Consider the following 27,911-nt stretch of genomic DNA (forward strand, 5'->3'; position numbering starts at 1 on the left):
CAGCAGGTTTTCTGCTGGCACAAAGCTGGGAGGAGGGGTGGACACCCCGGCAGGCTGTGCTGGATCCAGCGAGCCCTGGCCAGGCTGGAGAGCTGGGCAGAGAGGAACCTGGTGAGGTTCAACCAGGGCAAGGGCAGGGTCCTGCCCCTGGGGAGGAACAACCCCAGGCACCAGTACAGGCTGGGGCTGAGCTGCTGGGAGCAGCTCTGTGGAGAGGGACTGGGAGTGCTGGGGGACGACAGGGTGACCATGAGCCAGCAGCGTGCCCTGGGTGCCAAGAAGGCCAACGGGATCCTGGGGTGCATGAGGAGGAGTGTGGGCAGCAGGGCGAGGGAGGTTCTCCTCCCCCTCTGCTCTGCCCTGGGGAGGCCCCATCTGCAGTGCTGGGTCCAGTGCTGGGCTCTCCAGTTCAAGAAAGATGAGGAGCTACTGGAGAGAGTCCGGCGCAGGGCTGCGAGGATGAGGAGGGACTGGAGCATCTCTGCTACGAGGAGAGGCTGAGGGAGCTGGGCTTGTTCAGCCTGGAGAAGAGAAGGCTGTGAGGGGACCTCAGAAATGCCTCTAAATATCTGCAGGGTGGGGGTCAGGAGGATGGGGCCAGACTCTTCCCAGTGGTGCCCAGCGACAGGACAAGGGGCAACGGGCACAAACTGGAGCAGAGGAAGCTCCAGCTGAACCCGAGGAAGAACTTCTTCCCTCTGAGGGTGCTGGAGCCCTGGCCCAGGCTGCCCAGGGAGGCTGTGGAGTCTCCTTCTCTGGAGATATTCCAACCCCCCTGGCCGCGGTGCTGTGCAGCCTTCGCTGGGTGACCTTGGACCTGAGAGGTCCCTTCCAACCCCCACCCTGCTGTGATTCTGTGATTCGCACCCAGTCCCCAAGCAGCAATCGCAGAACATTAAAATCCCGAATTTCCCCCAAAAGTTTGAACTCACGAAAAGGAGAAGAGCCGAGAGCCTCCCGCCCCCCGGCCAACCCCCGTTCATCAACCGCGCGTGGCGTTTGTGGTGTGGAGCGTTCCCACCGCCCGGCGCGGCTGGCCCCTGCACACCTGCTCGTTAGCTGAAGATGAGAAAGCAGAACAAGTCCTTGGTTTGATCACAACAACTGAAAACATCGGTGTTATCAGCATTCCTCTGGCGTCAAATCCAAAACACGGCAGCCACTGGGAGGAAAGTTAACGCTGTCCCAGTCAAAACCAGAACGCTCCTTCACCCCGTCCACAGAAATCTTCCCTCCGAGGCGGGTGACGGGGCCCTGGGACCGGGACGGATTCAGGAGCGGCGCGCCTCGCCCCAGCCCGCGTGATCGCGCCTGGAAATTGGAGTTATTGGTAAGATTCGGAGAGCGTTTTCCCTCCCGGAGACGCCGAGACGCAAATCGCCTCCTTGCCCGGCCAACCCGTCGCTCTCCGTGGCTTCGCCCCCCGAGCAGCCCCGCGGCCTCGAGCTTGGCCGAGCCGCGTCCCCGCGCCGCGGCGTAGCCCCTGGTCCCCGCTGCCGACGCGCTGGGTGCGAGCGGCTGCGCGCCGTCGCGTTGTCGGGGCTCCGCGGGTCCCCCGAAGCCCCGGGCGCGCCGGTGAGGGAGCTGTCGGCTCCTTTTTGATATCGACCTCATTCTCCCAGCGGCTCGGAGCGTGGGGGAAGCCCCCCCCGAACTCTTCGGAGCCCAGAGGAGGGCAGGAGCCCCGGCAGGGCTGGATGCGACCCCGGCGCGCGGAGCTCGGCCTCCTGCGTGTTCCGGCGGGAGGCTGGACCCGACGCTGACGCTGCGCCGGGAAGATGGAGCCTCTTGAATTATTGCTGTGGCTTCCCCGGGCGAAGGCAGGCGCTGCTCCCGCCCAGGCCCTGCCGCCCGCTCCACCCTGGAAGCCGCCGGAAGGATTTTTGGGGTGGTTTGGTCCCTTCAGGCGAAGCCCCGAGCCCCAGCAGGTCGCGGGTTGGGCAGCGGGGCTCTGCCCCGAGCCCTGGCCCCGGGGGAAACTGGATAACGGGGAGGGGGGGTGTGAAGGGAACAAATTGAATCCTTTGTGCTGCCCCGGGGTGGTTCGCGTTAATGTGATGATTAATGCATTAATTTATGAAGATGAAATGCTGTATTAGCGTTTTGATGAGCCGGCTCGGAGCCGGGGTCAGGAGGGCTGCTCCGGGCACCTGCTTGTGGGGCGGTGCAGAGCCGGGGGGTCCCGCGGGCACCCACCCCGGCAAACTGGGGACGTGGTGGCTTGGGGTTCGCAAAGGGTGACCCCAAAGCTGGGGGGGGGGGGGGGCTGCTGCTGGGAATGGGGTTGGGGGGCTTTGGGAGAATCGGGGATTTAACGGGGCTGGGGCTTGGGGGAGCCTGGGATTGGGGGTCTGGGCTTTCGGGGAAGTTGGGGGCGGGAGGCTGTGGGTTTTTGGGGTGTCCCCGCACTTCAGGGTCTGGGCTTTAGGGGGGGTCTGGGACTGGGCGCATCTGGGTCTTGGGGGGGATCTGGGATTTGGGGGCTCTGGCTTTTGGAGGGGGGGCAGCGATTTGGGCTCCAGCGTTTGGCTTTTGGGAGTTTCTGGGTGTCGAGGACGGGACTGAGGGTGTCTGCGATGTCGGCTCCGAGTCCGGGGGAGCGCTAGGTTGGGGCGGGGGGCTCCCAGTTTGGGAGGGCTCTGGGTTTGCGATGCCCTGCGCTGGGAGGTCTTCAGGCTGGGGGGGAGGGGGCTCCAGGCTGGCTGTGCCTCCAGTTTTGGGGGGGCCTCTGGGCTGGAGTGACTCTGGGGGATCTCCGGGCTTGGGGTGCTCTTGCTTTGGGGAGTTTGGGATTTGGGGAGGCTCTGAGTTGATGGGGGGGCTCTGGTTTTGGGGAGCTTTGAGCTGGGGGGAGTTCTGTTTTGGGGGATTTCAGGCTGGGGGGGGCACCTTGGTTGGGGGAATCTCCAAGCTTGGGAGGGCCTCCTGAGTGTGGGGGGCTCTGAGTTGGGGAGGCTTCAGGTTTGGGAACTTTGGATCTGGGGGACGCTGAGCTGGGGGGGGGGGCAGCTCTGTTTTTGGGGAGTCTCGAGCTGTGGAGCTCTGACTTTGTGGGTCTCAGGGCTGCAGGGGACTCTGGTTTTGGGGGCTGGGGGCTGGAGAGGGTATCTTGGAGCTGGAGGGGGTTCTGACTTCGGGGTTTGGGGGGCTCTGGTTTCAGGGTCAGGGGGCTCTGAGGTCTGGAGGGGCTCTGGATTGGGGGTCTCAGGGCTGGGGACTGGAGGGAGGTCTAGTTTGGGGGTCTTGGGGCTGGGGAGCTCTGCTTTGGAGGTCTTGGGGCTGGAGGGGCCTTTGTTTTGGGGGGTCTTGGGGCTGAGGCCTCCGGCTTTGGGGTTGGGGGGCTCTGATTTCAGGTTTCTGATTTCAGGGTCTCGGGGCTGCAGAGCTCTGGGTTTGGGGTCTGGGGGTCTCTGATTTTGGGGTCTCTGGTTTCAGAGATCTCTGGTTTCGGGGTTTCAGGGCTGCAGAGCTCTAGTTTTGCGATCTGGGGGGGTCTCTGGTTTCAGGATCTCAGGGCTGGGGGCTCTGGGGGTAGGGGGAGTCTCTGTTTTTGGGGTCTCAGGGCTGTGGAGATCTGGCTTTGGGGTTGGGGGGGGTTCTCTGGTTTCAGGGTCTCAGGGCTGCAGACCTCTGGCTGTGGGGTCAGGGGAGTCTCTGGTTTCGGGATCTGGGGGCTCTCTGGTTTTGGGGTCTTGAGCCCGAGGGCTCCGGCTCTGGGGTCGGAGTCGTCTCTGGTTTTGGGGTCGGGGGGCTCTCTGGTTTCGGGGTCTCGAGGCTGGGGGCTCCCTGGCTCTGGGGTCAGGGAAGTCTGTGGCTTTGGGGTCTGGGATCTCTCTGGTTTCAGGGTCTCAAGGCTGGGATCTCTGGTTTTGGGGTCTTGGAGCTGGGGGCTCCAGCTCTGGGGTCAGGGGGCTCTCTGGTTTCAGAGTCTCGTGGCTGGGGGGGGTCCCTGGCTCAGGAGTCGGGGGAGTCTCTGGTTTTGGGGTCTCAGAGCTGGGGGCTCCAGCTCTGGGGTCGAGGGGCTCCTGGTTTCGGGGTCTCGGGGCTGAGGGGGGGTCCCTGGCTCAGGGATCGTGGGGAGTCTCTGGTTTTGGGGTTGGAGGGCTCTCTGGTTTCAGGGTCTCAGGGCTGGGGACTCTGGCTTGGGGGTTGGGGGGCTCTCTGGTTTGGGGGTCTTGAGGCTGGGGACGCGGGGCTCCGGCTCTGGGGCCGGGGTGGTCTCTGGTTTCGGGGTCTTGGGGCTGGGGACTGTGGTTTCGGGGTCAGGGGAGTCTCTGGTTTTGGGGTCTCGGGGCTGGGGGGTGTCCCTAGCTCGGGGGGCGGAGGGCTCTCTGGTTTCAGCGTCTCGGGGGTCCCTGGCTCTGGGGTCGGGGGAGTCTCTGATTTCGGGGTCGGGGGGCTCTCTGGTTTTGGGGTCTCAGGGCTGGGGGGTCCCTGGCTCAAGGATCGCAGGGAGTCTCTGGTTTTGGGGTCGGGGGGCTTTCCGATTTCGGGGTCTCGGGGCTGGGGGGGGGGCCCTGGCTCAAGGATCGCGGGGAGTCTCTGATTTTGGGGTCAGGGGGCTCTCTGGTTTCGGGGTCTCGGGGCTGGGGGGGTCCCTAGCTTGGGGGTCGGGGGGCTCTCTGGTTTCGGGGTCTCGGGGCTGGGGGGGTCCCTAGCTTGGGGGTCGGGGGGCTCTCTGGTTTCGGGGTCTCGGGGCTCCCAGGCTCAGGGATCGCGGGAATTCTCTGGTTCTGGGGTCGGGGGGGGTCTCTGGTTTCGGGGTCTCGGGGCTGGGGGGGGTCCCGGCTCCGGGGGTCCCGGCTCCGGGGGGGTCCCCGGCCGGGGGGGGTCCCGGTGCGCCCCCGGCGGCAGCGCCCGGCGCGGCAGCCCCGCGGATGCGGCAAAGGCCTGCGCATAAATTATGTTCATGACGCAGCAGCTAAAAAATCCCCCCGGAGGAGGGGGGGGGGGGGGGGGGGGGGGGGGAGCCAGAAAAACCCACTCAACCACCCGGAAAACAACCAACAAAACCCAAACACCCCACCACCCATCCTCCCCACTGCCCCCCGCCTCCAAAAAATCCTCCCCCCCCCTCCCCGGGCCGGGGGTCCCGGGGCCGCTCCCCGCCTCCCCCCCCCCCCCCCCCCCCGCCTCCCTCCCCTTTGTGCCGCCGCCGCCGCCGCTGTGAGATGAATTTTTAATTATTCCCCGGCAGCCGGGGTAGCGCGGAGCAGCGCGGAACGGCGCGGAGCAGCGCGGAGACCCCCCCCCCCAGCCAACCCAGCCATCCCCCACCCCCCCATCCCCGGCCGCGACCCCCGGCCCCGCAGCGAGCGCCCGGCCCCGGCTGCGCGGTGAGTGCGGGGCGGGGGGCGGCGGGCCCCGCCGCGGTGAATATGCAATGCCGTAATTAGCATAATTTATATATTTATGATAAAGAGCGATTGGGGGGGTGGGGGGGAACCGGCGCGGAGGGGAAAACGGCGGAAAGCGGGGTGCAGCGCTGGGGAGGGGGGGGGCACCGGGATTTTGGGAGGGGGATGCTTGGATTTGGAGGGGGAAAGGCAGGTCCGTAGGGTTGGGGGGGGTGGGATTAGGGGGGGCAGTGGGAGTTGGAGGGGGGTCACTGGAGCTGGGGGATGGCGGAATGGGGAGAACTGCGGGGGGGGCACAGTGAGAGTGGGGAAGCAGATGAGGGGCAGCGAGGGAGAGACGGGGGGGTACCGGCATGGGGGGGGGGGAGGATTAGGGGAGACCACGGCTGGATGGGGGTTCCCGGGGGGACCCCGGAGCTGGGGGTGTCCAGGAAAGGGGGACAGAGGGGGCTGGCGAGCCTCGGGCCGGGGAAAGTGGGTGACTGCCCTGGGGAAGGGGGGGGGGGCGGCAAGGAGAAATTTGGGGCTGTGGGAGATGGATTTTGGGGTGCAGGAGAGGACAAACAGGGCTGGGGGGGGCCAGGACAGGAGGACGGTGCTGGGGTCCTGCCGGGGGACGGCGAAGGGACCCCCGGGTGGGAGACGAGGGAGTGGCCCTGCCCCTGGGGTGCGGGTGCCAGGCAGGGATTTGGGTGCCCGAGCTCTCCGGGGGGGGCAAGCAGAGCCCCCGGAGTAGGGGGGGGTATGGGGGCGTTTTGGGGTGCTCTGGCACAGCGTGGGGCAGGACGTGGGGGGCTGTGAGGGGTTGGGGGGGGCTGTGCATCCCTGCGGGGGGAGTCACTGCCACCCTGAACCCCTCAACTTGTGTTTCGGGGTGGGGGGGGTCGTTCCCTGAGTGCTGCAGAGCCCCAGCGCTCAGGGGTCCGACAGCGCAGAGGGCGGGGGGACTGTGTGGGGTACAGTGGATCCCAACCGTCTGGGGGGTGAGAAATGCGATGGGGGGCTGCGTCGGCGCCTTCCCCGTGGAGGGGAGGAGAGGGGCTGCGCCCCCCCCCCCCCTTAGACCCTTCCCCAGCACCGTTTCGGGGCTGGGCTTTGCCTTCAGCCAGTGAACCCCCCTCTAAAAGCCCCCGAAGGGGTGACGAGGGGCAGAGCGCTGCCCCCCCCATGGCATTTTGTGGGGCTGTAGGCTCAGCGGGGGGGTCCTGTGCCCCCCAACCCCACCGCCATGTCCCCCTGAGGTGTCCTGGGCCCTCGGGGTGGCTCCCAGCCGCGGGACGTCGGCAGGACGGAGGGTGGTCGACGCTCCGGGCGCTGTTTTGGGGGGGACGGGTGGGGAGCTCCTCGGGCACCGGCTTGGGGGAGCCGAAACCTGCTCCTGGTTTTGCCACGCTCCGCTGGCGTGACCTTGGGAGGTGAACTTCGTCCCGTCTCCTCCGTAGCGGGAATAAAAATACTTTCCCTTCTTCTCCGGAGAAAGGAGCGGATTCCTGGGAAGTCACCGTAAGCTGAGCCGGCTGCTCCCCGTGCCGGCGGGACGAGCCGGCCGGGCTTTGCATCGCAAGCAGGCGGAGGAGAAGACGGGAACGCCATCACCCTCGGCACGGCTGCGCAGGCAGGAGGTTTTATTCGGGTTCGGGCTTTTGCCCCCCAAAACCCCGTGAGGGTGGGAAGGAAAGCGGAGGTGAAGAGATTCAACCGAGGCCGCGCAGGCGGGCGGTGGCGGAGCAGCCGGCGCGGGGTGAAGGGGTTTTAGGGTGATAATCACCGAAAGCAGGAAAAACACACCGTGGCCAGGAGAAAAATGATTCCTTTTAACGGTGCGGAGAGGATTTTGCAAGTAGCGGGGTTAAACCGGCAGGAAAGCCTGGTCAGCTGGTCTGGGGGTGCCCCCCTTCCTTCCCAGCAGGTTTGGGGACTCTCCGCCGGGCGTTTCCTCGCCCCGGCCCGGGCAGCAGACGCCCTGATGAGGTGATTCAAGGATCGCCTGTATTTCTGCTGGGGATCGGGGTGCCGAGCTCGCTGCTCGACCCCGGCAGCTTCGCTGGGGGCCGATCGATGCCGACCGACCTCTCCGTCTCCCACTCCGCTGCCGTCTGCGTCTCTCGGGCGAGATAATCCAGGCTGGGAAGCGCCCGCCACGTGCCGGCGGCTCCGTTTTCTCCACCGATGGCAAATTCCCTTCCCGAGCTGGCTCCTGCCCCGGCGGCGTCCCCGCGGCCACGCGTCCGGGCTCAGCGTAGCCCCTCGGTTCGCTCGACAAACTTCAGAATCACCGCAAGCGGCCCCGGCTGCGCCTCTCCACCGGCGCTGGAAGAGGAGTTTGGCCGGTAAATGAGTTTTCCCGGCCTCTCCTTCGGGATTGCATCAAGAAGAGTGTGGCCAGCAGGACGAGGGAGGTTCTCCTTCCCCTCTGCTCTGCCCTGGTGAGGCCTCATCTGGAGTACTGTGTCCAGTTCTGGGCTCCCCAGTTCAAGAAAGATGAGGAGCTACTGGAGAGAGCCCAGCGCAGGGCTACAAGGATGGTGAGGGGACTGGAGCATCTCTGCTACGAGGAGAGGTTGAGGGAACTGGGCTTGTTCAGCCTGAAGAAGAGAAGGCTGCGAGGGGACCTTATAAATGCCTACAAATATCTGAAGGGTGGGGGTCAGGAGGATGGGGCCAAGCTCTTTTCAGTGGTGCCCAGTGACAGGACAAGGGGCAACAGGCACAAACTGAGGCACAGGAAGTTCTGTCTGAACATGAGGAAGAACTTCTTCCCTCTGAGGGTGACGGAGCCCTGGCCCAGGCTGCCCAGGGAGGCTGTGGAGTCTCCTTCTCTGGAGATATTCCAGCCCCGCCTGGCTGCGGTGCTGTGCAGCCTGCTCTGGGTGACCCTGCTTGGGCAGGAGGGTTGGGCTGGGGGACCCACAGAGGTCCCTTCCAACCCCTACTATTCTGTGATTCCGTGATTCTGTGATTCGGCTGCCCCAGCCCTGGCACGGGGTTTTCCAGGCACGAAGCTGACTCAACGCTGTGGACGAGGAATGCTGGGGAGCTGCCATGTCTCCTCCGAAAGCCTCCCAGCAGAAAACAACCTCGGCTTAGAGAAGGTTTCGCCGTCCTGCCGGTGCGGACGCTGGCGGCTTTCCCTTACAGCCCCGATCTTCAGGGAATTTTGCAGCTGGGTGTAAAACGGTGCTCAGCAAGGCTCCGCGTCGGCTCGCTGCGGTCCGGTGCCCGGCGCCGGAGCCCTGCCGGGGTGCCGTGCCGGGGAGTTTGGCGCAGGGCCAGGAGAACGGGAGGGAAATGGGGCAGAAATTCGACGGACGTCGTCTTGCTGCTTGGCAGAAGGGTTTCGATTCGGAGGCTGGGGCTGGCCCAGCGGGAGAAAACGCCTGGTTTTCTTTTTTCCTCGTGTTTATCGGGTGCGGGGATGCTTGCCAGGCTCGCGGGTCTTCGTCAGAGACGGGTGGTTTCCAGGTCTGCCGGCAGCAACGCGTCGCATCCCATCCCCTGCCTCAGTTTCCCCACTGGTAAATGCAGCCGGGTCTTAAAAGCAGTAAAGTTTAGAAGAGTAAAAAGGCATTTTAAGAGGGAAGCTGATTTGTGAGGAGGGAAAAAAGCCCTGCAAGCTGCTCAGGTGCACTTGCATCCAGATCTGCACCCTGGGGACACCTGGAAATACTCTGTGGAGAACAACTCCCGCTGCCGGTGTCGTTTCCAGCCTGGATCTTTCTGCTCCAAACGCGGGGAGAAAAAAAACAAATCACGCGAGCTGGTGAGACCGCGGCGAGGGATGCTGGGGCCTGCGTCGTTACCATCACACCGGGACCTGTCCCGCTTCGGGTCAGCGACGGCTCTGCCGGGCGCTGGTGTCTGCACGCTCGCCGCGTTGGGTCTCAGCGTGCAAACCTGCCTTGGGCCACGAACCGGCCTCTCAGCGACGACTTTAGGGCTCGTCTGCCCGCAGCCGGAGTCTGCTTGGGACGCGTTCGGGCTCCTCAGCCGGGGATCGGAGCGTCCGTCCGAAGGAATTAATCCAGGGTAACGACAGCAAGTAATTAGCGAGCTGTAGCCGTGTCCGAGCGTCAGGTTTCATCGACCTCAGAGGGTTTCTCACCTGGTTCAGACTTCACTTTCCACCCACTTGGGATCCGAGTGGCTACATCTCTGACTCATCAACGCTTGTAATTAACACGGCAATTATATTCACAGTGAGACTCGGAGCATCTTAAATTATCCCTCCTTTCCCCCTCCCCTTCTCCTTTTTTTTTTTTAAATATTATTATTATTATTTTGTGCATTTCATTTCCTTGCCGCCATCTGTTGCGAAATGGCTGTCTCCTCGCTGCGTGCACTTAACACCACCATCTGGACAAATTATTTGTCCCATTAATTGCAGAAAGAAAAAAAAAAAAAAAAAGAAGTGTGAAGAACCGAAATGAAATGGTACTGCCGACCTGCCGACCGGCTGCTGGAGGAGAAGCAGCCCGCTCCCAAATCCGAAGCACGCCGCCAAACGGCACCGAGCCCGGCGTTATGAAATGTCTGCTTAATCGTCTAGCGCGCTAATTGGTCTCTTTGCACGGCACAGAGGGGAAAAAAAAAAAAAAAAAAGCTCTCTCTCCTCTTTCCTCCTCGTTATTTGAGTCTTCCCCCGCGGGGCAGGCCTGAACGGACCCGCAGCGGGGACGGACGCAGCGGTGGGAGCGGGGACGCTGTGCCCTCGCCAGCCTTTCGCCGCTCGCGTCGTGCCGGAAGAAACCCGCGGTGCCGCGAGAGGCTCCTCGGCCTGGGCTGGGCTGGACGGGGACGGAGCGCGGCGAGGTCTGGCGTTCGCAGCGGCGTTCGGCGCTCCTGACGTCGCCCACGCGCGCGTCAGCTGCTCGGCGTCGTGGGCTTTAGGGCAGCCTCAGGGACGGAGAGCGGCCCTGAGGAGAAGGACGTGGGGGTGCTGGGGGTGCGAAGCTGGGCGTGAGCCCCCAGCGTGTCCTCGCAGCCCAGAAAGCCACCCGTCCCCTGGGCTGCATCCCCAGCAGCGTGGGCACAGGGCGAGGGGGGGGGTCTGCCCCTCTGCCCCGCTCTGCTGAGACCCCCCGGGAGCCCCCAGCACAGGGCAGAGCTGGAGCTGTGGGAGCGGGGCCGGAGGAGCCCCAGCCATGATGCGAGGGCTGGAACCCCTCTGCTGGGAGGAGAGGCTGGGAGAGCTGGGGTGGGCAGCCTGGGGAGGAGAAGGCACCAGGGAGAGCTTAGAGCAGCTGCCGGGGCCTGGAGGGGCTGCGAGAGAGCTGGGGAGGGGCTGGTGACAAGGGCAGGGAGGGACAGGACAAGGGGTGATGGCTTCAAACTGGAAGAGGGGAGATTTAGACTGGATCTAAGGAAGAAATTGTTCACCATGATGGTGGTGAAGCACTGGCACGGGTTGCCCCAAGAGGAGGTCGATGCCCCATCCCAGGAACCATTCCAGGCCGGGCTGGACGGGGCTGGGAGCACCCTGGTCCAGTTGGACATGTCCCTGCTCGCTGCAGGGGGGTGGGCTAGGTGACCTCTAAAGGTCCCTTCCAACCCAAAGCGTTCTGTGATTCTGTGACTCCAAGATACCTGTGCATGCCGTGCGGCCTTGGTACCTCCGCTCGCCCCTTCAGCTCGAGCTCCCGAAGCTCCGCTGCCCTTCGGCAGCCACGAGGAGCAAGAAGGGAGAACGAAGTTGCGAGGACGGGGATCCTTTTGAGCTGTCCCCTCTCGCCAGCAGCCTGGCGTCCGGGATCCTGCGCTCCCCAGAAGCGACGAGGAGCGACAGCAGAGCTCGGCAAAGAGACAGCTCCGGTTTTTCTTTCCCCGCAGCCCAAGCCCGGCAGCCGGCCTCGAGGAGCCAGGACGCAGCCGCCAGCCCCGTCTCCCGCCGGGAGCATCCTTCCACCCCAGAGCAAACCGTGAGTGAGTACCGGGGCTGCCGCCTCTTCCCACGCCGCGATCCCACGGGATTTCGGCTCCGTGCTCCCCGCGCAGCAGCTCCCCGCCCGCTCCGGGCTCTGCGGGGGCTCCGTGGGTGGTTTGGGGGGTTCGGACGCACCCCGGCTGTGCGGGAAGGGTTTCCCCGCAGAGCGAACGGCCCTCGCCTGCCAGTTTGGGCTCCCAGTTTGGCAAGATCTAATGAAGAGCCCTGTGTGACGGGCACGGGGGGCGGCTGGGGGGGATCCCCGGGGCAGCGACGGTGGCGGGGAGCTGATGGGACGAAAGCGAGAAGCTTTCCCACCCCTTGCGGGCTCAGGCGTGGGACGGAGCTGCCGTGGGGGGCGGGGAGGTTGCTCCTCGGCAGCAAAGCCCGGAGGGCAGCTCTGCTCCTGCCGGGATCCGTCGGGGCCGGCGTGGTCCCGTGATGCGGAGGGGGGATAAAGTGATGTGGATCCCACCCGGTGGGGTGAATCCAGCAGGACGTGGGGTCAGAGCCCCCCCAGTGCCCCCAGCAGCCCTCCCCGTTGCCAGCTGCTCTCCCCAGAACTCCAGAAAGCTCCTCTGGAGCGTTTCCCTTCCCTTCTCGCTCTGCTTGCAGCGGGACGCTTTGCGTCCTCGGTTTGCTGGCTCGCCTGCGGTGCCCGTCCCTCGCCGGCTGCACAGATATCCCTCGCTCCGGCTTCCTTTGCCGGGCTCTGGCTGCTGGAGACCTCATTAACTTTTAATAACGCCAGCTGCCTGCGTAAGCCGCTCGCTCGTCCCTTCCTCCGCTCTCTGTTGCACCAGGATAAATTGTTAATTAAACTGCGCGCCGGCATCCCAAGGTGTTTGTCTGCTCTGAAGCTAAGGCCAGGTTTAAAAACTCACAGCGGCTGCCAGAGATCAGCCACCGGCGGCTCGAAAATCCGCACCGAGTCTGGCAGCGGGGCCGGTCCTGGGTCCTGCGGGAAGTTTGGGGCTGAGCCTGGCCGGGCCGAGGAAGGAGGAGAGCTGTGGCGGGCGGCCGGCGGAGGAAACGGCCCCGTCTCTGCCGGGACCCCGAGTGCCACCTCACTGCAGATAATAAATAACGAGCAGTGTGTACAAAAGCCAGCCTGAGGGAATTAGATGCTCGGCCCCCGTTGAGTTTCAAATGAGAATTTGGCTCTTAATTCAATTTAGGCCCCTCTGGATCAACAGGAGCCGAGTAACGGTGTTTACTGATCGCATACGAATGCCAGCGCGGGCTCAGGATACGCTCGGTGGCCTCAGCAGGAGCCTGGCGGCTTCTGAGACGCAGAGAAGCGATGAAGGGCTCGTGAACCGGTGCCGGGGGTGTTCCCCGCGCCCCGGACGTGCCTCCCGGGCTGGCGGGAGCGGGTGATGCATCGCAGCGGAGCGGGGCGGCGGGGGATGCCCGTGCCGCCCCAGATTCCCTGGCAGAATTAAAAACCGATAGATGAAATGCACTGATAAAAACCGGGGGCCGAAATTCCCTTTCGGACGAGCTGGGAGGCTGGGGAGGCTCTGCCTCCGTTTAAGACGCCGGGCTTTGCGGTGCCGGCGTCCTCGGTGGGGCAGAGACGGGGTCGGCGCCGGGGGTGAGTGGACGCTGCCCGGCGTTTTGGGAGAGCTGGGGCTGCGCCGGCCCGCGTCGCCGTGCCCCCCGGGGCTCCCGAGCAGTCACACAACAAGGACACCTTCGCACACGCGTCGAGCGATTCTGAATGTCATCCAGGCTGGCTGGTTAAACGCATCCCTGAGACGTTCCTAATAAAAAATTCATAAGCCTCTTATGAAGGCAATTATGCTGCTGCGAGGCAGCGAGGGGACAATACGTGACCAAATGAGTTAACGAAGGGCGTTGGAAGAGGAAGAGTTGCCTTCCAACAGGTGGGCCGAGCCCCTGCCCTCCGCCAGCGGCTCGTTCCACCAGCTTAACGAAGCGTCGCTGGCAATTTAGGTCCCCTCGGGAAGGAGCAAATTGACTCTCCTGCTTCTCGCAGCCGGCGTCAGGCGCTGCGGGAGCTGCGAGGGGTCGGGCTGAGACTTCGGGGACCTGCGCCGGGCTTCAGATGGGGAGCACGGGCGGTTCCACGTGGGCTTTGCTTGGGGTTTGGGGGTCGCAGGAACTGCATCCCCACCTCCCGAAGGGAGAGGAGCGGGGGGAAAGGCCTGGCCCTTGGAATAACCCTTCCCTTGCTCCGCTGCTCGTACATTTGATGCTCCCCCGATGAACCGCGCTGCCCCGCGTCCGTGCGCTCTTTGCCAGGAGGACGGGAGGTGGCGAGAGCCCAAAGCAAAGCCTCTCCCCACGGCGTGGGGCAGGAGGGCACGAGCGAGCTCTGCACTGCCCTGAATCGCAGCCGGGGCCAGCGCAGGGCGGGCAGAGGGGGTGGCAGAGCCGCAGAGCAGCGAGGAGGCGGTGGGAGAGCCCGAGTTTGCTCTGCGTCCCGGCTCGAGGCAGCGCATGACCCCGGAGCCGCTCGCTGGGTCGGTGACGAGCCCTCCCTTGTCCCCCACTTGCAGCATGTGGAAGGTCTGAGCCCTCTCCCACCTTCGCCGGGACACCATGGACACCGAAGCCGTGCAGCCCCAGGAGGCCTCGCTGACGGTCAACGAGCAGGTACGGGCATCGCCAGCTGCGTCCCCGCCGCGCCCCACGGCCGGGAGGGCCAAGGGCTGGGGAGCTGGGGTTTGGAGCCCCACTGCGTGCCCTGCACGGCATGAAAAACCATCTTGGAATCACAGAACCCCAGCGTGGTCGGGGTCGGAAGGGACCTCTGTGGGTCACCCAGCCCAACCCCCTGCCCAAGCAGGGTCACCCAGAGCAGGGGGCACAGCACCGCGGCCAGGCGGGGCTGGAATATCTCCAGAGAAGGAGACTCCACAGCCTCCCTGGGCAGCCTGGGCCAGGGCTCCGGCACCCTCAGAGGGAAGAAGTTCTTCCTCGGGTTCAGCTGGAGCTTCCTCTGCTCCAGTTTGTGCCCGTTGCCCCTTGTCCTGTCGCTGGGCACCTCTGGAAAGAGTCTGGCCCCGGGCCCGTTGCTCACGACCACCCCGTTTGCCCCCACGTTTGGGCATGCAGACATTCAGCCCCATCTTTTGGAGCTTGGCTGCCTCATGTTGGGGTTTTTTTAACGATGAAGAGGAGGCGCGAGGTCCTCGTCCCGGCAAGCCTGGCGAAGCTGCGGGTGCTGTTCACAAGAGATCTTTGCTCCGGGGTTTGGGTGCCTGCAGCCGCGGGAGAGCTGTAGGAGGGAGCAGGTCTCTCTGCTCCTCGCTCCCCATGTGTCCCTGAGTAATGTCACGTGGGGGAAATCGTATTGTGATTCAGAGGGCTCGGAGTCCTGGGGGACGACAGGGTGACCATGAGCCAGCAGCGTGCCCTGGGTGCCAAGAAGGCCGATGGGATCCTGGGGTGCATGAGGAGGAGTGTGGGCAGCAGGGCGAGGGAGGTTCTCCTCCCCCTCTGCTCTGCCCTGGGGAGGCCCCATCTGCAGTGCTGGGTCCAGTGCTGGGCTCCCCAGTTCAAGAAAGATGAGGAGCTACTGGAGAGAGTCCAGCGGAGGGCTACGAGGATGAGGAGGGGCCTGGAGCATCTCTGCTACGAGGAGAGGCTGAGGGAGCTGGGCTTGTTCAGCCTGGAGTAGAGAAGGCTGAGAGGGGACCTCAGAAATGCCTCTAAATATCTGCAGGGTGGGGGTCAGGAGGACGGGGCCAGACTCTTTCCAGTGGTGCCCAGCGACAGGACAAGGGGCAACGGGCACAAACTGGAGCAGAGGAAGCTCCAGCTGAACCCGAGGAAGAACTTCTTCCCTCTGAGGGTGCCGGAGCCCTGGCCCAGGCTGCCCAGGGAGGCTGTGGAGTCTCCTTCTCTGGAGATATTCCAGCCCCCCTGGCCGCGGTGCTGTGCCCCCTGCTCTGGGTGACCCTGCTTGGGCAGGGGGTTGGGTGGGGGACCCAGAGGGCCCTGCCAGCCCCTGCCATGCTGGGGTTCTGTGATTCTGTGAGACACGGGGCTGTCAGTCAGCGCTCGCTCTAATGCTGCAGACACGGTGCTGGTGGCTCTGCCGGCGGTGCTGTGGCTGCTGCACCCATGTTGTGCCTGCTGACGATGCCCACCGAGCTGGGGTTCATTCTGGCAAAGCCCAGAAGCTGCTGGTTAAAGCAGTGAGGTGCTGGGGGGGGTGCTGTGATCCCCCCACCCGTCCCTCCTCGGTGGGCTGGGCTCTGCTTGGTTTGCTGGAAGGGTCGCCCCAAGACGTGGCCGGCGGGATGGGGGTCGCTGCCTCCCTCTGTCCTGGGCTGGGTGGCCCCAGGGACGCTGCCATGGGGCCGGGCGCCCCGAGCTGACGGACATTTTTGGGGCGCATTTGCAGGTGATCGTTATGTCCAGCCATGAAACCATCCGAGTGCTGGAGGTCGGTGTGGACACCCCGCTCCCGGCCGAGGAGGACCGGAAAGCCTTGGAGATGCCACCAAGGGAGGTAGCACGGGGCTCCCCGGGAGAGACCGGCCACCCGGGCAGAGAGGACGTCCCACCCAGCACCCAGAGCTCCTCCAGCGGGGAGGCAGCCGGTAAGACGCCTTCCTTCTCCGGGGCTCCTTCCCTGGGCTGCCCGCGGTCCGTCCGTCCCTGCGAGCGACGCTGGGCTCCGGACCGCTGGTCGGAGGCGGGAGGACGAGCTGCGCCCGGCAGCGATGGCAGCCTTGCTCCCCGTGCCGAGCGGCGTTAGGAGACAGCAAAACCGATTCCTCCTGGGGAGCTGATGGGGAAAAGCATCGAGGAGAGCCCTCCGCCTCGTGCTGGGCACAGAGCGGACGTTCGGCCATGAGGGGTTTTGCTGGGGAGCTGGGTTTTCCCGCAGCCACGTAGAGCAGGGCCTTGGGTTTCCCCTGCCCCTCGCCCCGGCGTGCCGAGCTCGCTGCGGGTCCGTCCCTTCTCGCCTGGGAACGCGGCTCTGGGATTAAAGCTCCTGGGGAGGTCCCACCGTGTTCCTCGCTGCTCTTCGGCCAGCAGCCCACCCCTCCCGCAGATCCAGCCCGAGTCCGCCCGCAAGCGCCCCGTCCCGTCGCTTCAGGGCTTGATTTACTGCTAGGACTTTTCTCTGGTTGTCGCCTCCGCGCTGTGTTCGGAGCAGAGCCAGGTCCCCGAGCTTCTGCCGAAAGCGAACGGGCAGGGCCGGAGCTTGTCTGGGGCCGGTGGAGAAGAGGGGGCTGCTCCGGTCCTGCTGCCGCGGGCTGGAGGGGGGGAAAAGCGCAGCGGGCGCCGCAGAGCCCATCGGACCTGGCAGCGTCGCTGCCCCGTAGCGCAGTCTGTGCAGTCTGGGAAGTCCTGGCTGTCCTCTGGGCTTGGGTTTGGAAGGAAAAGTGAAAAAAAAAAAAAAAAATAGAGACTCTTTAAAATCTTCCAGACCTGTAGTTATTTCTGGGCGAGGAACCAAACCCGAGAAACGTCTGGCTCTTAGCTGAGAAAAGCGTTTGGTAAATTTTTTTTTTCCACCAAAGGAAAAGGCAGGACAAGGGTGTTTGTCTTCTTACAAAAATAGAAGGGGATGAAGTGGATTTTACACTCGAGGGTTGCCATTATTAGAAGCTGAGCAGGATAAATAGAAGAGCTCGCTGAAAAACCAAGCGGGTCTTTTGCAAGTAATAAATACGGATTGGGAACAAGGTTTCCTCTTCCTCGGATGTTCGCGATAACTGAGGAATATTGAGATATTCTGGGAACTTGGGGCAGGGGGCTGGGACACACCGAGCGAAGCTCAGCCCGCGGGGACCCTCACTCTGCCGGGCACCGGCCGGGCGATCTCCGGCCCCTTCCCCCTCCAGCTGCCCGTTCCCCGGGGCTGACACCGCTTTCATTGCTGCTAATTTTGGAGCCGGCAGCGGGCGGAGGAAAACATCTCCCGCCGGATCCGGCAGCCCGAGAGAGGCACCCACAGCCCAGCACACCGCTTACACGCGACCACTCCGTTTTCTCCCCCCGACCCCGCGGTTTCGCGCACGTTCCCCTCGCCAAACCTCTCCCTTCTCCCTCCTTTGCTTCCTCCCCAAAACCAGAAGCAGCCCCCAAACGCCCCTTCCCCGGCGTCGCGTCACCTGCGCAGCGACCCGGGGTCCTGCTCCCAAGGGTGCTGGGTTTCACCCTGGCTCCGTGGGGCTGCGGCTTCCCCGGGACACCCATGGGAGGGTTGTTCATCCCCATTGGGGTGCCCCCCACCCTCACCCCCACCCTTTGGGCTAACGAGCTGCCGTGGCTCAACCGGCAGCGTCTCTCCAGCCGCTCTCCTCTGCTCTTCCCCAGGCAAAGCCAAACCGGCGCCCGGCGCGTCCCCCGCCGCCGTCCCCTCCGTCGGCACCTTCACGAGCCAGCAGCCGCAGCCGCTGGCCCCGCTGGCCGTGCAAGCGGCCCCGCAGGTAACTACCCCGCAGCCACGCAGCGGGCCGGGAGCGGGCTGGGGTGGAGGGGGGGGACGCGGCGGGGACCCCCGGGGAGGCGTCCGCTTGCTGTAGGCAACCCCTGAGGGCAGCGAGTGCCGCTCGTGGCGCGGGGTGTAGGACCTACGCCCCGAGCCAAGGCGGTTTCCCCCTGCTCGGCGCCCTCGCCAAGGGCCTTGAGCCGCCGAGGTGCTGCCAGAGACGCGTCGGGGCCGTGGGGCAAGGAGTGGGGTGATGAGGGGTGGGGGTGGGGGGATCCCCCCAAGTCTCCCCACGGAGAGGGGGCTCCACGGAGCTGGGAACCCAGCTGCTGAGATGGGAGGGACCCCCGGCCGCCCGCTCTGCGCGCCCCTTGTTGCAAAAAGCTTTTTATGCTCCGCTGATGCGATCTGCAGTGGCGTTGATTTTTGTTCTTTTTTAAATCTTGTTTGCTTTTGCAGGTCTTGACTCAGGAAAACTTAGCAACAGTTGTGACAGGAGTAATGGTTCCGGCAGGGACAGTTACTCAACCTCTTCTTATCCCCATCAGTATTGCAGGTCAAGTGGCAGGTCAGCAGGGGCTGGCTGTGTGGACATTTCCTACAGCAACGGTCGCTGCCCTTCCCGGACTGACGGCTGCTTCTCCTTCAGGGGGAATTTTCAAACCGCCTATAGCCAATTTGCAAGGTAACCGCCGCTCTCCGCCTCGGCGGCCTCTTTCCATTCGTCCCGCCGAACCCACGCCGTCCTCTCCGGGAGGGCTCCGAAGCGGCGTTTTGATTTTCGGGGCACTCGTTGGCGGCTCCCCGAGTGCGAAAGGTGCCGGGAGCGTGGGAGGAGAGGCGTGAGGTGGGATGAGGATGGCGAGAGGAAGGAAGGCAGCACGCAGGGGTGGGCTGGGAGCTCCGGGGCAGATTCGGGGCTCCGGGTGCGAGAGGGGAGAGCTGTGGGGCGGGAGAGGAGGGGGATCGGAGCCGCTCCGGCGCAGGATTCCCCGAAGACGGAATCGTCTCCTCTCGAGCTCCCTCCGATCGCGGGAGGAATCACCTGGTGATTCGGGGTCCTTCGGGAAGGGTCGGGGAGCGGCGGGGGGGACGCACCGAGCTCAGGGTCTCCCCGGCGTCCCCAACCTCACGTTCTCTCCGTCTCTCCGCCCCGCAGCCGCCGCCGTCCTGAACGCGACCATCCAAGCGCCGGTGCAGCCTGCCCAGCCGCTGCAGGCCGCGGGCCAGCCCCGGCCCCCTCTCCAGCCCCCCGGCGTCTTCCCCGCCGTGCCCAGCCAGCCCCCCATCCTGCCGCAGCCCACCGCGCCCACGCCGCCCGCGGCCAAGCCCTTGGAGACGCAGACGCAGACGCAGATCGCCGTCCAGCCGGCCGGATTCGCCTTTAACGCCGGCATCGTAAGGAGCCCGGCAGCCCGCCGCGTGGAGTTTGACGCCCGCTCCCCGTTACCCGGAGCCGCGCGTCCCCGGGGCCGAAGCCCACTGGCTCAGCCGTCGTCTCCCGGGGGGTCATGCGAGATCCCGGCCTCAGTTTCCCCATCCCCGGCGACCGACGAGTGATGGCGCAGGCGGCTTTGCTTTGGGCGAAATCTGAAGGACGGATTTAAGGACGTCAAGGGACTGCGTCGCGTCACGGCGGCGAGGCGGGGGTGGCCCTGCCGCGGGGAAAGGGGTGGCCGGCCACGCGTGGGGGGGGGGGACGCAGCGGCCCGGGGTGCCCCCCGCCCGCCTGACCCCCGGCTTTCGGTTCTCCGCAGATCGGCGCGGCTTCTCTCGGGGGCCAAACGCAGCTGCTGGGCTCCTTGGCGGCCACCCCCGTGCTCGCAAACACCATCTCCAGCGTGCAGGGCATCACGGGCCAGATCCTGACCAACGTGCAGGGCCAGGTACCGCTGTGGGGGGCCCTGCCCCCTGGCAAACCGGCCGCTGGCCGTGTCCCCCCCGCCCTCGGCGTGGTCCCCCCGGGATGGACGCAGCCGGCGTGGCCCCGCACCCCGGGGCAGGGCGTTTGTGGGGTGCAGCCGCCCCCCATCAGCGCTGCCTCTCGTCCCTTCGCCCAGGTGATCGGGACCCTGCCGTGGGTGGTGAACCCCCCCGGGATGGCGGCAGCCGGCCCTGCCCCGGCCGCTCTGCCGGCCCCGAACCTGCAGGTCCAGACAGTGACGCCCCAGCTGCTGCTCAATGCCCAGGGCCACATCATCGCCACCTTGGCCGGCGGCACCCTCCCGGCGGCCGCCATCAAGAAAAGCGGCAGCCCCGAGCCCCCCGTCAAGAGCGAGGTGAGCGACGGGCACGGGGATGGCGGCCGCTCGGCCACGGGGCTGGTGGCGTCCCCGGATGCGTGGCTGCAGGGGCACCTGAGCACCTCTGGGACCCGGCCACGTGGCTTTGGGGGCACCTGGGCATCTCTGGGACCCAGCCACGTGGCTTCGGGGGCACCTGAGCATCTCTGGAACCCAGCCATGTTGTTTTGGGACCCAGCCACGTGGCTTCGGGGGCACCTGAGCATCTCTGGGACCCAGCCACGTGGCTTTGAGACCCAGCCATGTGGCTTTGGGGGCACCTGAGGACATCTGGGACCCAGCCACGTTGCTTTGGGGGCACCTGGGCATCTCTGGGACCCAGCCACGTGGCTTTGAGACCCAGCCATGTGGCTTTGAGGGCACCTGAGGACATCTGGGACCCAGCCACGTGGCTTCGGGGGCACCTGAGCACCTCTGGGACCCGGCCACATTGCTTTGGGACCCAGCCATGTGGCTTCAGGGGCACCTGAGGACATCTGGGACCCAGCCACGTTGCTTTGGGGGCACCTGGGCGTCTTTGGGACCCAGCCACGTGGCTTCGGGGGCACCTGAGCACCTCTGGGACCCGGCCACATTGCTTTGGGACCCAGCCATGTGGCTTCAGGGGCACCTGAGGACATCTGGGACCCAGCCACGTTGCTTTGGGGGCACCTGGGCATCTTTGGGACCCAGCCACGTGGCTTTGGGGGTACCTGGGCGTCTTTGGCACCCAGTCATGTTGCTTTGGGACCCAGCCATGTGGCTTTGGGAGCACCTGGGCATCTTTGGGATGCAGCCATATTGCTTTTGGAGCACGTGAGCACCTTTGGGACCTGGCCGTCTGGCTTTGGGACCCAGCCACATTGCTTTTGGAGGCCGGGGGCATCTCTGGGACGCAGATGTGTGGCTTTGGGGACCCCACTGCATGGCTTTGGGAGCACGTGAGCATCTTTGGGATGCAGCCACGTTGTTTTGGGACCCAGCCACGTGGCTTTGGGGGCACTTGAGCACCTCTGGGACCCAGCCATGTTGCTTTGGGGGCACCTGGGCGTCTTTGGGATCCAGCCACATTGCTTTGGGGGCATGTGAGTGTCTTTGGGACCCAGCCATGTGGCTTTGGGGGCACCTGAGAACATCTGAGACCGAACCACATTGCTTAAGGGGGGCACCTGAGCACCTCTGGGACCCAGCCATGTGGCTTTGGGAGCACCTGAGCGTCTTTGGGACCCAGCCACGTGGCTCTGGATGCACCTGAGCATTTTTGGTATCCAGCCATGTTGTTTTGGGACCCAGCCACATGGCTTTGGAGCATCTGAGCACCTCTGGGACCCAGCCACGTTGCTCTGGGACCCAGCCACATTATTTGGGGGGCACCTGGGCATCTTTGGCACCCAACCATGTTGCTTTGGAAGCATGTGAGCATCTTCGGGACCCAGCCACATTGTTTTGGGGGCACCTGAGCATCTTTGGGACCCAGCCACGTGGCTCTGGGGGCACCTGAGTGCCTCTGGGACCTGGCCACGTTGCTTAAGGGGGGCACCTGGGCATCTTTGGGACCCAGCCATGCTGTTTCTGGGGCACCTGAGTACCTCTGGGACCCATCCACGTTGCTTTGGGACCCCGTGAGCGTCTCCGGGGTGTGTCCCCTCCTGCCCCGTGGGCCATCCCGCTCTCGGTGCCCACCACATTTCCCAGCTGGGAAGCCCCGAGCCCCACCTCGGCGTGAGCAGAGGTGCTGGTCACCCCCAAACCTCCATGGTGGGACCCCCCGAACCCAGTGCAGAACGCCACGTCCCCATTCCCAGCATGGAACTGGGAGGTTTCCAGTGTCCCCTCTCCGTCCCAGCCTGCCTTCCCCTTGCTATCAGCAAGAGGAACGTGGTGGCCGCTCTCCGGTGGGCAGGGAGCAGCCCGGCCGTGGCGCCGGGAGGGGGGTCCCGCTCTGGGGGTGCTGAGCCTCCCTCTGCCCCAGGTCCAGCCCATCCAGCCGGCCCCGGCGCTCGCCCAGCCGGCCGTGGTGGTGGCGAACCCGGCCCCGGCGGTGAAGGCGTCGCCCACGCCCGTCCCCATCACCTGCTCGGAGACCCCCACCGTCAGCCAGCTGGTCTCCAGTGAGTCCCGGCCGGGGGTGCTGGGGACTGGGCTCCCCTGGGATGGGGAGAGGGTGCTGGGGATACTGGGGAGGGTACTGGGAGGATGGCAGCGTCTGGGATTCCCTGGGAAGAAGGATACAGAGGACTGTGTTCCCTTGGGATGGGGAGAGGATGCTGGGGATACTGGGGGCTGTACTGGGGCGATGCCAGGGACTGGGATCTGCTGGGAAGAAGGATACTGGGGACTGGGATACTGGAGAGATACTGGAGTCTGGGATGCCCTGGGATGGGGAGAGGATCTAGGGAATACCGGGGCGATACCAGGAACTGGGATCCCCTGGGAAAACGGATACTGGGGACTGGGCTCCCCTGGGATGGGGAGAGGATGCTGGGGATACTGGGGAGGGTACTGGGGGGATGCTGGGGTCTGGGATTCCCTGGGAAGAAGGATACAGGGGACTGTGTTCCCTTGGAATGGGGAGAGGATCTAGGGGATACTGGGGGCTGTACTGGGCCGATACCAGGGACTGGGATCCCCTGGGAAAAGGGATACTGGGGACTGGGCTCCCCTGCGATGGGGAGAGGATGCTGGGGATACTGGGGGGATGCTGGGGTCTGGGATGTCCTGGGATGGGGAGAGGATGCTGGGGATACTGGGGGGATGCTGGGGTCTGGGATCCCCTGGGAAGAAGGATACTAGGGACTGGGATACTGGAGGGATGCTGGAGTCTGGGATGTCCTGGGATGGGGAGAGGATGCTGGGGATACTGGGGGGGATACTGGGGATATACCAGGGACTAGGATCCCCTGGGAAGAGGGATACTGGGGACTGGGCTCCCCTGGGATGGGGAGAGGATATAGTGGATACTGGGGGGGTTACTGGGGGTATACCGGGTTCTGGGATCCCCTGGGAAGAGGAACCCTGGGGACTGGGCTCCCCTGGGATGGGGAGAGGGTGCTGGGGATACTGGAGGGGTTACTGGGGGGATGCCAGGGTCTGGGACCCCCTGGGATGGGGAGGGCAAGCTGCGCACCCGCGCCCCGCGTCCTTGGGGATGTCCGCCAGCACCCAGCCCTCGTCAGGGCGCCTAACGAAGGGGCTGCTCGTGACGGTGGGGAGGGAGAGGCGGCTCGGTGGCTGTTTGACGGCAGCCCCCGCGTCCCCGCGCCGGCAGAGCCCCCGGCTCCCAACAGCAGCGCGGAGGAGGACGGGATTAACCTGGAGGAGATCCGGGAATTCGCCAAGAACTTCAAGATCCGCCGCCTGTCGCTGGGGCTGACGCAGACGCAGGTCGGGCAGGCGCTGACGGCCACCGAGGGCCCGGCCTACAGCCAGTCGGCCATCTGCAGGTACCGCCAGCCCCTCGGCGTCCTGGGGGCACCCGGGCGGGGGCACCTGGGCGAAGGGAGGGCAGGGGGAGAGTTGGGAGAAATGGAGGAAAATTGGGAGAAATGGGGGGAAATGGGAGAGAAGGAAAATGAGGGAAAGGGAAAGTTGGGGAAAGGGAGGGAAATTGGGGAAGAGGAAAACTGGGGAAAGGCACAAAAATTAAGGAAATGGAGGAAAACTGGAGAAAAGGAGAAGCAGGGAAAGGGAGGCAAATGGGATAAAAGGAGGGAAAATGGAGAAAAGGAAAACTGGGGAAAGGGAGGGACATTGAGGAAAGGGAGGGAAATGGGGGACGAGGAAAATTGGGGAAAGGGATGAAAATTAAGGACAGGAGGGAAAACTGGAGAAAAGGAGAAGCAGGGAAAGGGAGGCAAATGGGATAAAAGGAGGGAAAAGGGGGAAAAGGAAAATTGGGGAGAGAGAGGGAAATTGGGGAAAGGGAGGGAAATGGGGGAAAAGGAAAACTGGGGAAAGGGAGGGACATTGGGGAAAGGGAGGGAAACGGGGGCAGAGGAAAATTGGGGAAAGGGACGAAAATGGGAGAAAGAGAGGAAGATGGGAGAAAAGGAGGAAAACTGGAGAAAAGGAAACTTAGGGAAAGGGAAAACTGGGGAAAGGGAGGAAAATAAGGGAAAATGAAAATTAGGGAAAGGGAGGGAAATTAAAGAAAGGGAGGAAAATGGGAGAAAGGGAGGAAAATGGGAGAGAAGGAAAATGAGGGAACGGGAAAGTTGGGGAAAGGGAGGGAAACGGGGGAAGAGGAAAATTGGGGAAAGGGATGAAAATTAAGGAAAGGGAGGAAAACTGGAGAAAAGGAGAAGCAGGGAAAGGGAGGCAAATGGGATAAAAGGAGGGAAAAGGGAGAAAAGGAAAACTGGGGAAAGGGAGGGACATTGGGGAAAGGGAGGGAAACGGGGGCAGAGGAAAATTGGGGAAAGGGATGAAAATGGGAGAAAGAGAGGAAGATGGGAGAAAAGGAGGAAAACTGGAGAAAAGGAAACTTAGGGAAAGGGAAAACTGGGGAAAGGGAGGAAAATAAGGGAAAATGAAAATTAGGGAAAGGGAGGGAAATTAAAGAAAGGGAGGAAAATGGGAGAAAGGGAGGAAAATGGGAGAGAAGGAAAATGAGGGAAAGGGAAAGTTGGGGAAAGGGAGGGAAATGGGGGAAGAGGAAAACTGGGGAAAGGGATGAAAATTAAGGACAGGAGGGAAAACTGGAGAAAAGGAGAAGCAGGGAAAGGGAGGCAAATGGGATAAAAGGAGGGAAAAGGGGGAAAAGGAAAATTGGGGAGAGAGAGGGAAATTGGGGAAAGGGAGGGAAATGGGGGAAAAGGAAAACTGGGGAAAGGGAGGGACATTGGCGAAAGGGAGGGAAACGGGGGCAGAGGAAAATTGGGGAAAGGGACGAAAATGGGAGAAAGAGAGGAAGATGGGAGAAAAGGAGGAAAACTGGAGAAAAGGAAACTTAGGGAAAGGGAAAACTGGGGAAAGGGAGGAAAATAAGGGAAAATGAAAATTAGGGAAAGGGAGGGAAATTAAAGAAAGGGAGGAAAATGGGAGAAAGGGAGGAAAATGGGAGAGAAGGAAAATGAGGGAACGGGAAAGTTGGGGAAAGGGAGGGAAACGGGGGAAGAGGAAAATTGGGGAAAGGGATGAAAATTAAGGAAAGGGAGGAAAACTGGAGAAAAGGAGAAGCAGGGAAAGGGAGGCAAATGGGATAAAAGGAGGGAAAAGGGAGAAAAGGAAAACTGGGGAAAGGGAGGGACATTGGGGAAAGGGAGGGAAACGGGGGGAAAGGAAAATTGGGGAAAGGGAGGAAAGTTAGGGAAAGGGAGGAATATTGAAGAAAAGGAAAATCAGGGAAAGGGAGGAAAATGGGAGAAAGGGAGAAAAATGGAAGAAAAGGAAAATTGGGGAAAAAGAGGAAAATTAGACAAAAGGAAAATTAGGGGAAGGGAGAAAATGGGAGAAAAGGAGGAAAATCAGACAAAGGGAGGAAAATGGGAGAAAGGGAGGAAAACTGAAGGAAAGACAGGAAAAAATTGAAGGAAAGGAAGGAAAATTGAAGGAAAGGAAGGAAGCCAGAGAGAAGGAGGGAAATTGGAGAAAAGGGGGAGAATTAGATGTAAGGAAAATGGGGGAAAGGGAGGAAAATGGGAGAAAAGGAGGAGAATTAGCCAAATGGAAAATTAAGGAAAAGGAGGAGAAGAAAGTCAGAGAAAAGGAAAATTTGAGAAAAGGAGGAAAAATTGAGAAAGGGAGGAAACATGGAGAGGGGAAATGGGAGAAAAGGAGGAGAACTGGAGAAGGGGAGAAAGGGAGGAAAATTCGAGAAAGGGGGAATTGGAGAGAAGGAGGGAAATTAAAAGAAAAACTGCAGAAAAGGAGAAAAATTGGAGAAGAGGAAAATGGGAGGAAAATGGGAGGAAAATGGGAAGAAGATGGGAGGGAGGGAGGAAAATGGGAGGAAAGGGAGGAAACAGGGAGGGAAGGAGGAGAATGGGAGGGAGAGAAGGAGGAAGATGGGAGGAAAGGGAAGAAAATGGAAGGGAAGGAGGAAAATGGGAGGGAAGGAGGAAGATGGGAGGAAAGGGAGGAAAATGGGAAGAAGGGAAGGAGGGAAATGGGAGGGAAGGGAGGAAAATGGGAGGGAAGGAGGAAGCTGGGAGGGAGGGAGGGTGCCTGGGGTCCTCTCTGCGCCGTTGCTCCCGGCCGTGTCTCACTGGCCCCCAGCCCCGTCCCGCCGTCCCCCCCGCCGTCCCCCCCCCGGTCCCGGCCGCGTCCCTGAGGGCTGCTGGGTGCCGGCCGCAGGTTCGAGAAGCTGGACATCACCCCCAAGAGCGCCCAGAAACTGAAACCGGTGTTGGAGAAATGGCTGAGCGAAGCCGAGCTGCGGAACCGAGAAGGCCAACAGAACCTGATGGAGTTCGTCGGGGGAGAACCCTCCAAGAAACGGAAGCGCCGCACCTCCTTCACGCCGCAAGCCATCGAGGCGCTCAACGCCTACTTCGAGAAGAACGCCTTGCCCACCGGCCAGGAGATCACCGAGATCGCCAAGGAGCTCAACTACGACCGCGAAGTCGTCCGCGTCTGGTTCTGCAACCGCCGGCAGACCCTCAAAAACACCAGTAAACTCAACGTCTTCCAGATCCCCTGAACTGGGGACGGGGACGGGGGCGTCTCCCCCCGCCATCGCCCGCCATCAGCACTTTCGCCACCGATGTCGTCGTCCCCCTCCCCAGCCCGGCGGTGGGCGCGGGGGTCTCCGTCAGCCCCGCCGGCCCCGTAGGTGTCCGTGTGTCCGTCCGTCCCCGCTCCGCCGCATCGCACATGACCCAAGCGTGTTCGCGTCGGGCGTCGCGCCCTGCCGCGTGCCTCCTCCCGCCGGGCGTGGGGACGGACCCCCTCCCCCGCCTTCACGCGCCGCCTCTCCCATCCCCCCCCCAAAAAAAGAGTGGTTTTCGTTTTTTGGCCATTTTCCCGCATTCTCCAGGCAGCGTCACAGCTCGGCGGGGGGAGCCCCCATTTAATTTCACCCCGGCTTTGATTGAGGGGGGTCCCCGCCAGCGGCGGGGGCTGCGCGGTGCGACCCCCCCCACCGTGGGGACAGCACTGGGGGTGGTGGTTGGGGCCTGCGCTGGGCTCCCCACCATCCCGAGAGGGGTTTTTTTTGGGGGGGGCAAACCCCGTAATGGAGGCAGGGCCCCCTCCTCGCCTCCCCGCACCCCGGGGCTCCATCCCTCGCCCCCCTCTTGACCGGGGAGCGATGGGAAGAGGCAATGGCTGGAGGGGGGGAGGTTGGGGGGTCTCGGGGGGGGGACGCCGGGTCGCCTCGCCGGGGACGCGGCAGACCGATGCACTTGATGTAGTGGTGTGAAATAAACAGTATTTTTCTTTTTTCTTTTCCTTTCCCTTTTTTTCCGGAGTTGGGGAGGGGGGGGAAGAAGAGGGACTTGGGGGGGGTCCCTACCCACCCTGCACGGTCCCAGACCCTGGGGACCCCGAGGGAGGGCTGCTCATGGCACCCTGCCCTGGCTCCCCGTGCCACCAGCGCCCGGGTTTTCGGGGAAGCGGCCCCGAGGACGGAGCTGGGCCGGCTCCGAGGGCCGCCATCGCCGCCCCCGTCCCCGCTGCAGCGCCGGGAGGGAGCGAAACGCCTCCCCCGGGTCCGCTGCCGGCTGAGACCCCCCGCAACTCAGCGCATGAGCCGGGCCCGGGACTCGAACCCGCGATCCACCGGGACACGGCCCCGAGCGTCCCACGCCGCGCCGCTCGCGCCCCGCCTGGCGACCAATCCCTGCTCCGCGGCTCCGGGCCAAAGCTCCCCATTGGCTACCACCCGCCGCGCGTCACCCGGCGGCGCGCGGCTCCCATTGGCTGGACTCCGAGGGGGGCGGGGCCTCTTCAGCGCTGTCGGCGGGGGCGGGGGGTCCGCGGCGCTACCGCCT

General features: G+C 63.6%; 1 protein-coding gene across 2 annotated transcripts; it reads left to right on the forward strand.

The window, feature by feature from the left end:
• The first annotated feature begins 5,145 nt into the window (after positions 1 to 5,145).
• Positions 5,146 to 27,260, forward strand: POU6F1 (POU class 6 homeobox 1). 2 transcript variants are annotated; one of them, XM_075445754.1, is made up of 12 exons: positions 5,146 to 5,336; positions 11,184 to 11,276; positions 13,803 to 13,899; positions 15,656 to 15,854; positions 17,584 to 17,696; positions 18,158 to 18,383; positions 18,858 to 19,096; positions 19,456 to 19,584; positions 19,759 to 19,977; positions 21,953 to 22,091; positions 23,249 to 23,423; positions 26,275 to 27,260. In XM_075445754.1, the coding sequence occupies exons 3-12, from the start codon at positions 13,846 to 13,848 to the stop codon at positions 26,618 to 26,620; spliced, it is 1,839 nt and encodes a 612-aa protein (XP_075301869.1). In that variant the 5' UTR covers positions 5,146 to 5,336; positions 11,184 to 11,276; positions 13,803 to 13,845; the 3' UTR covers positions 26,621 to 27,260. The 2 variants fall into 2 exon arrangements, with proteins under 2 accessions (XP_075301869.1, XP_075301870.1); XM_075445755.1 differs by having other exon boundaries at positions 11,184 to 11,272.
• Positions 27,261 to 27,911: the final 651 nt, after the last annotated feature.

The sequence above is a fragment of the Opisthocomus hoazin genome, chromosome 32 (genome assembly GCF_030867145.1).
Source record: "Opisthocomus hoazin isolate bOpiHoa1 chromosome 32, bOpiHoa1.hap1, whole genome shotgun sequence".
NCBI classification, from domain to species: domain Eukaryota; kingdom Metazoa; phylum Chordata; class Aves; order Opisthocomiformes; family Opisthocomidae; genus Opisthocomus; species Opisthocomus hoazin.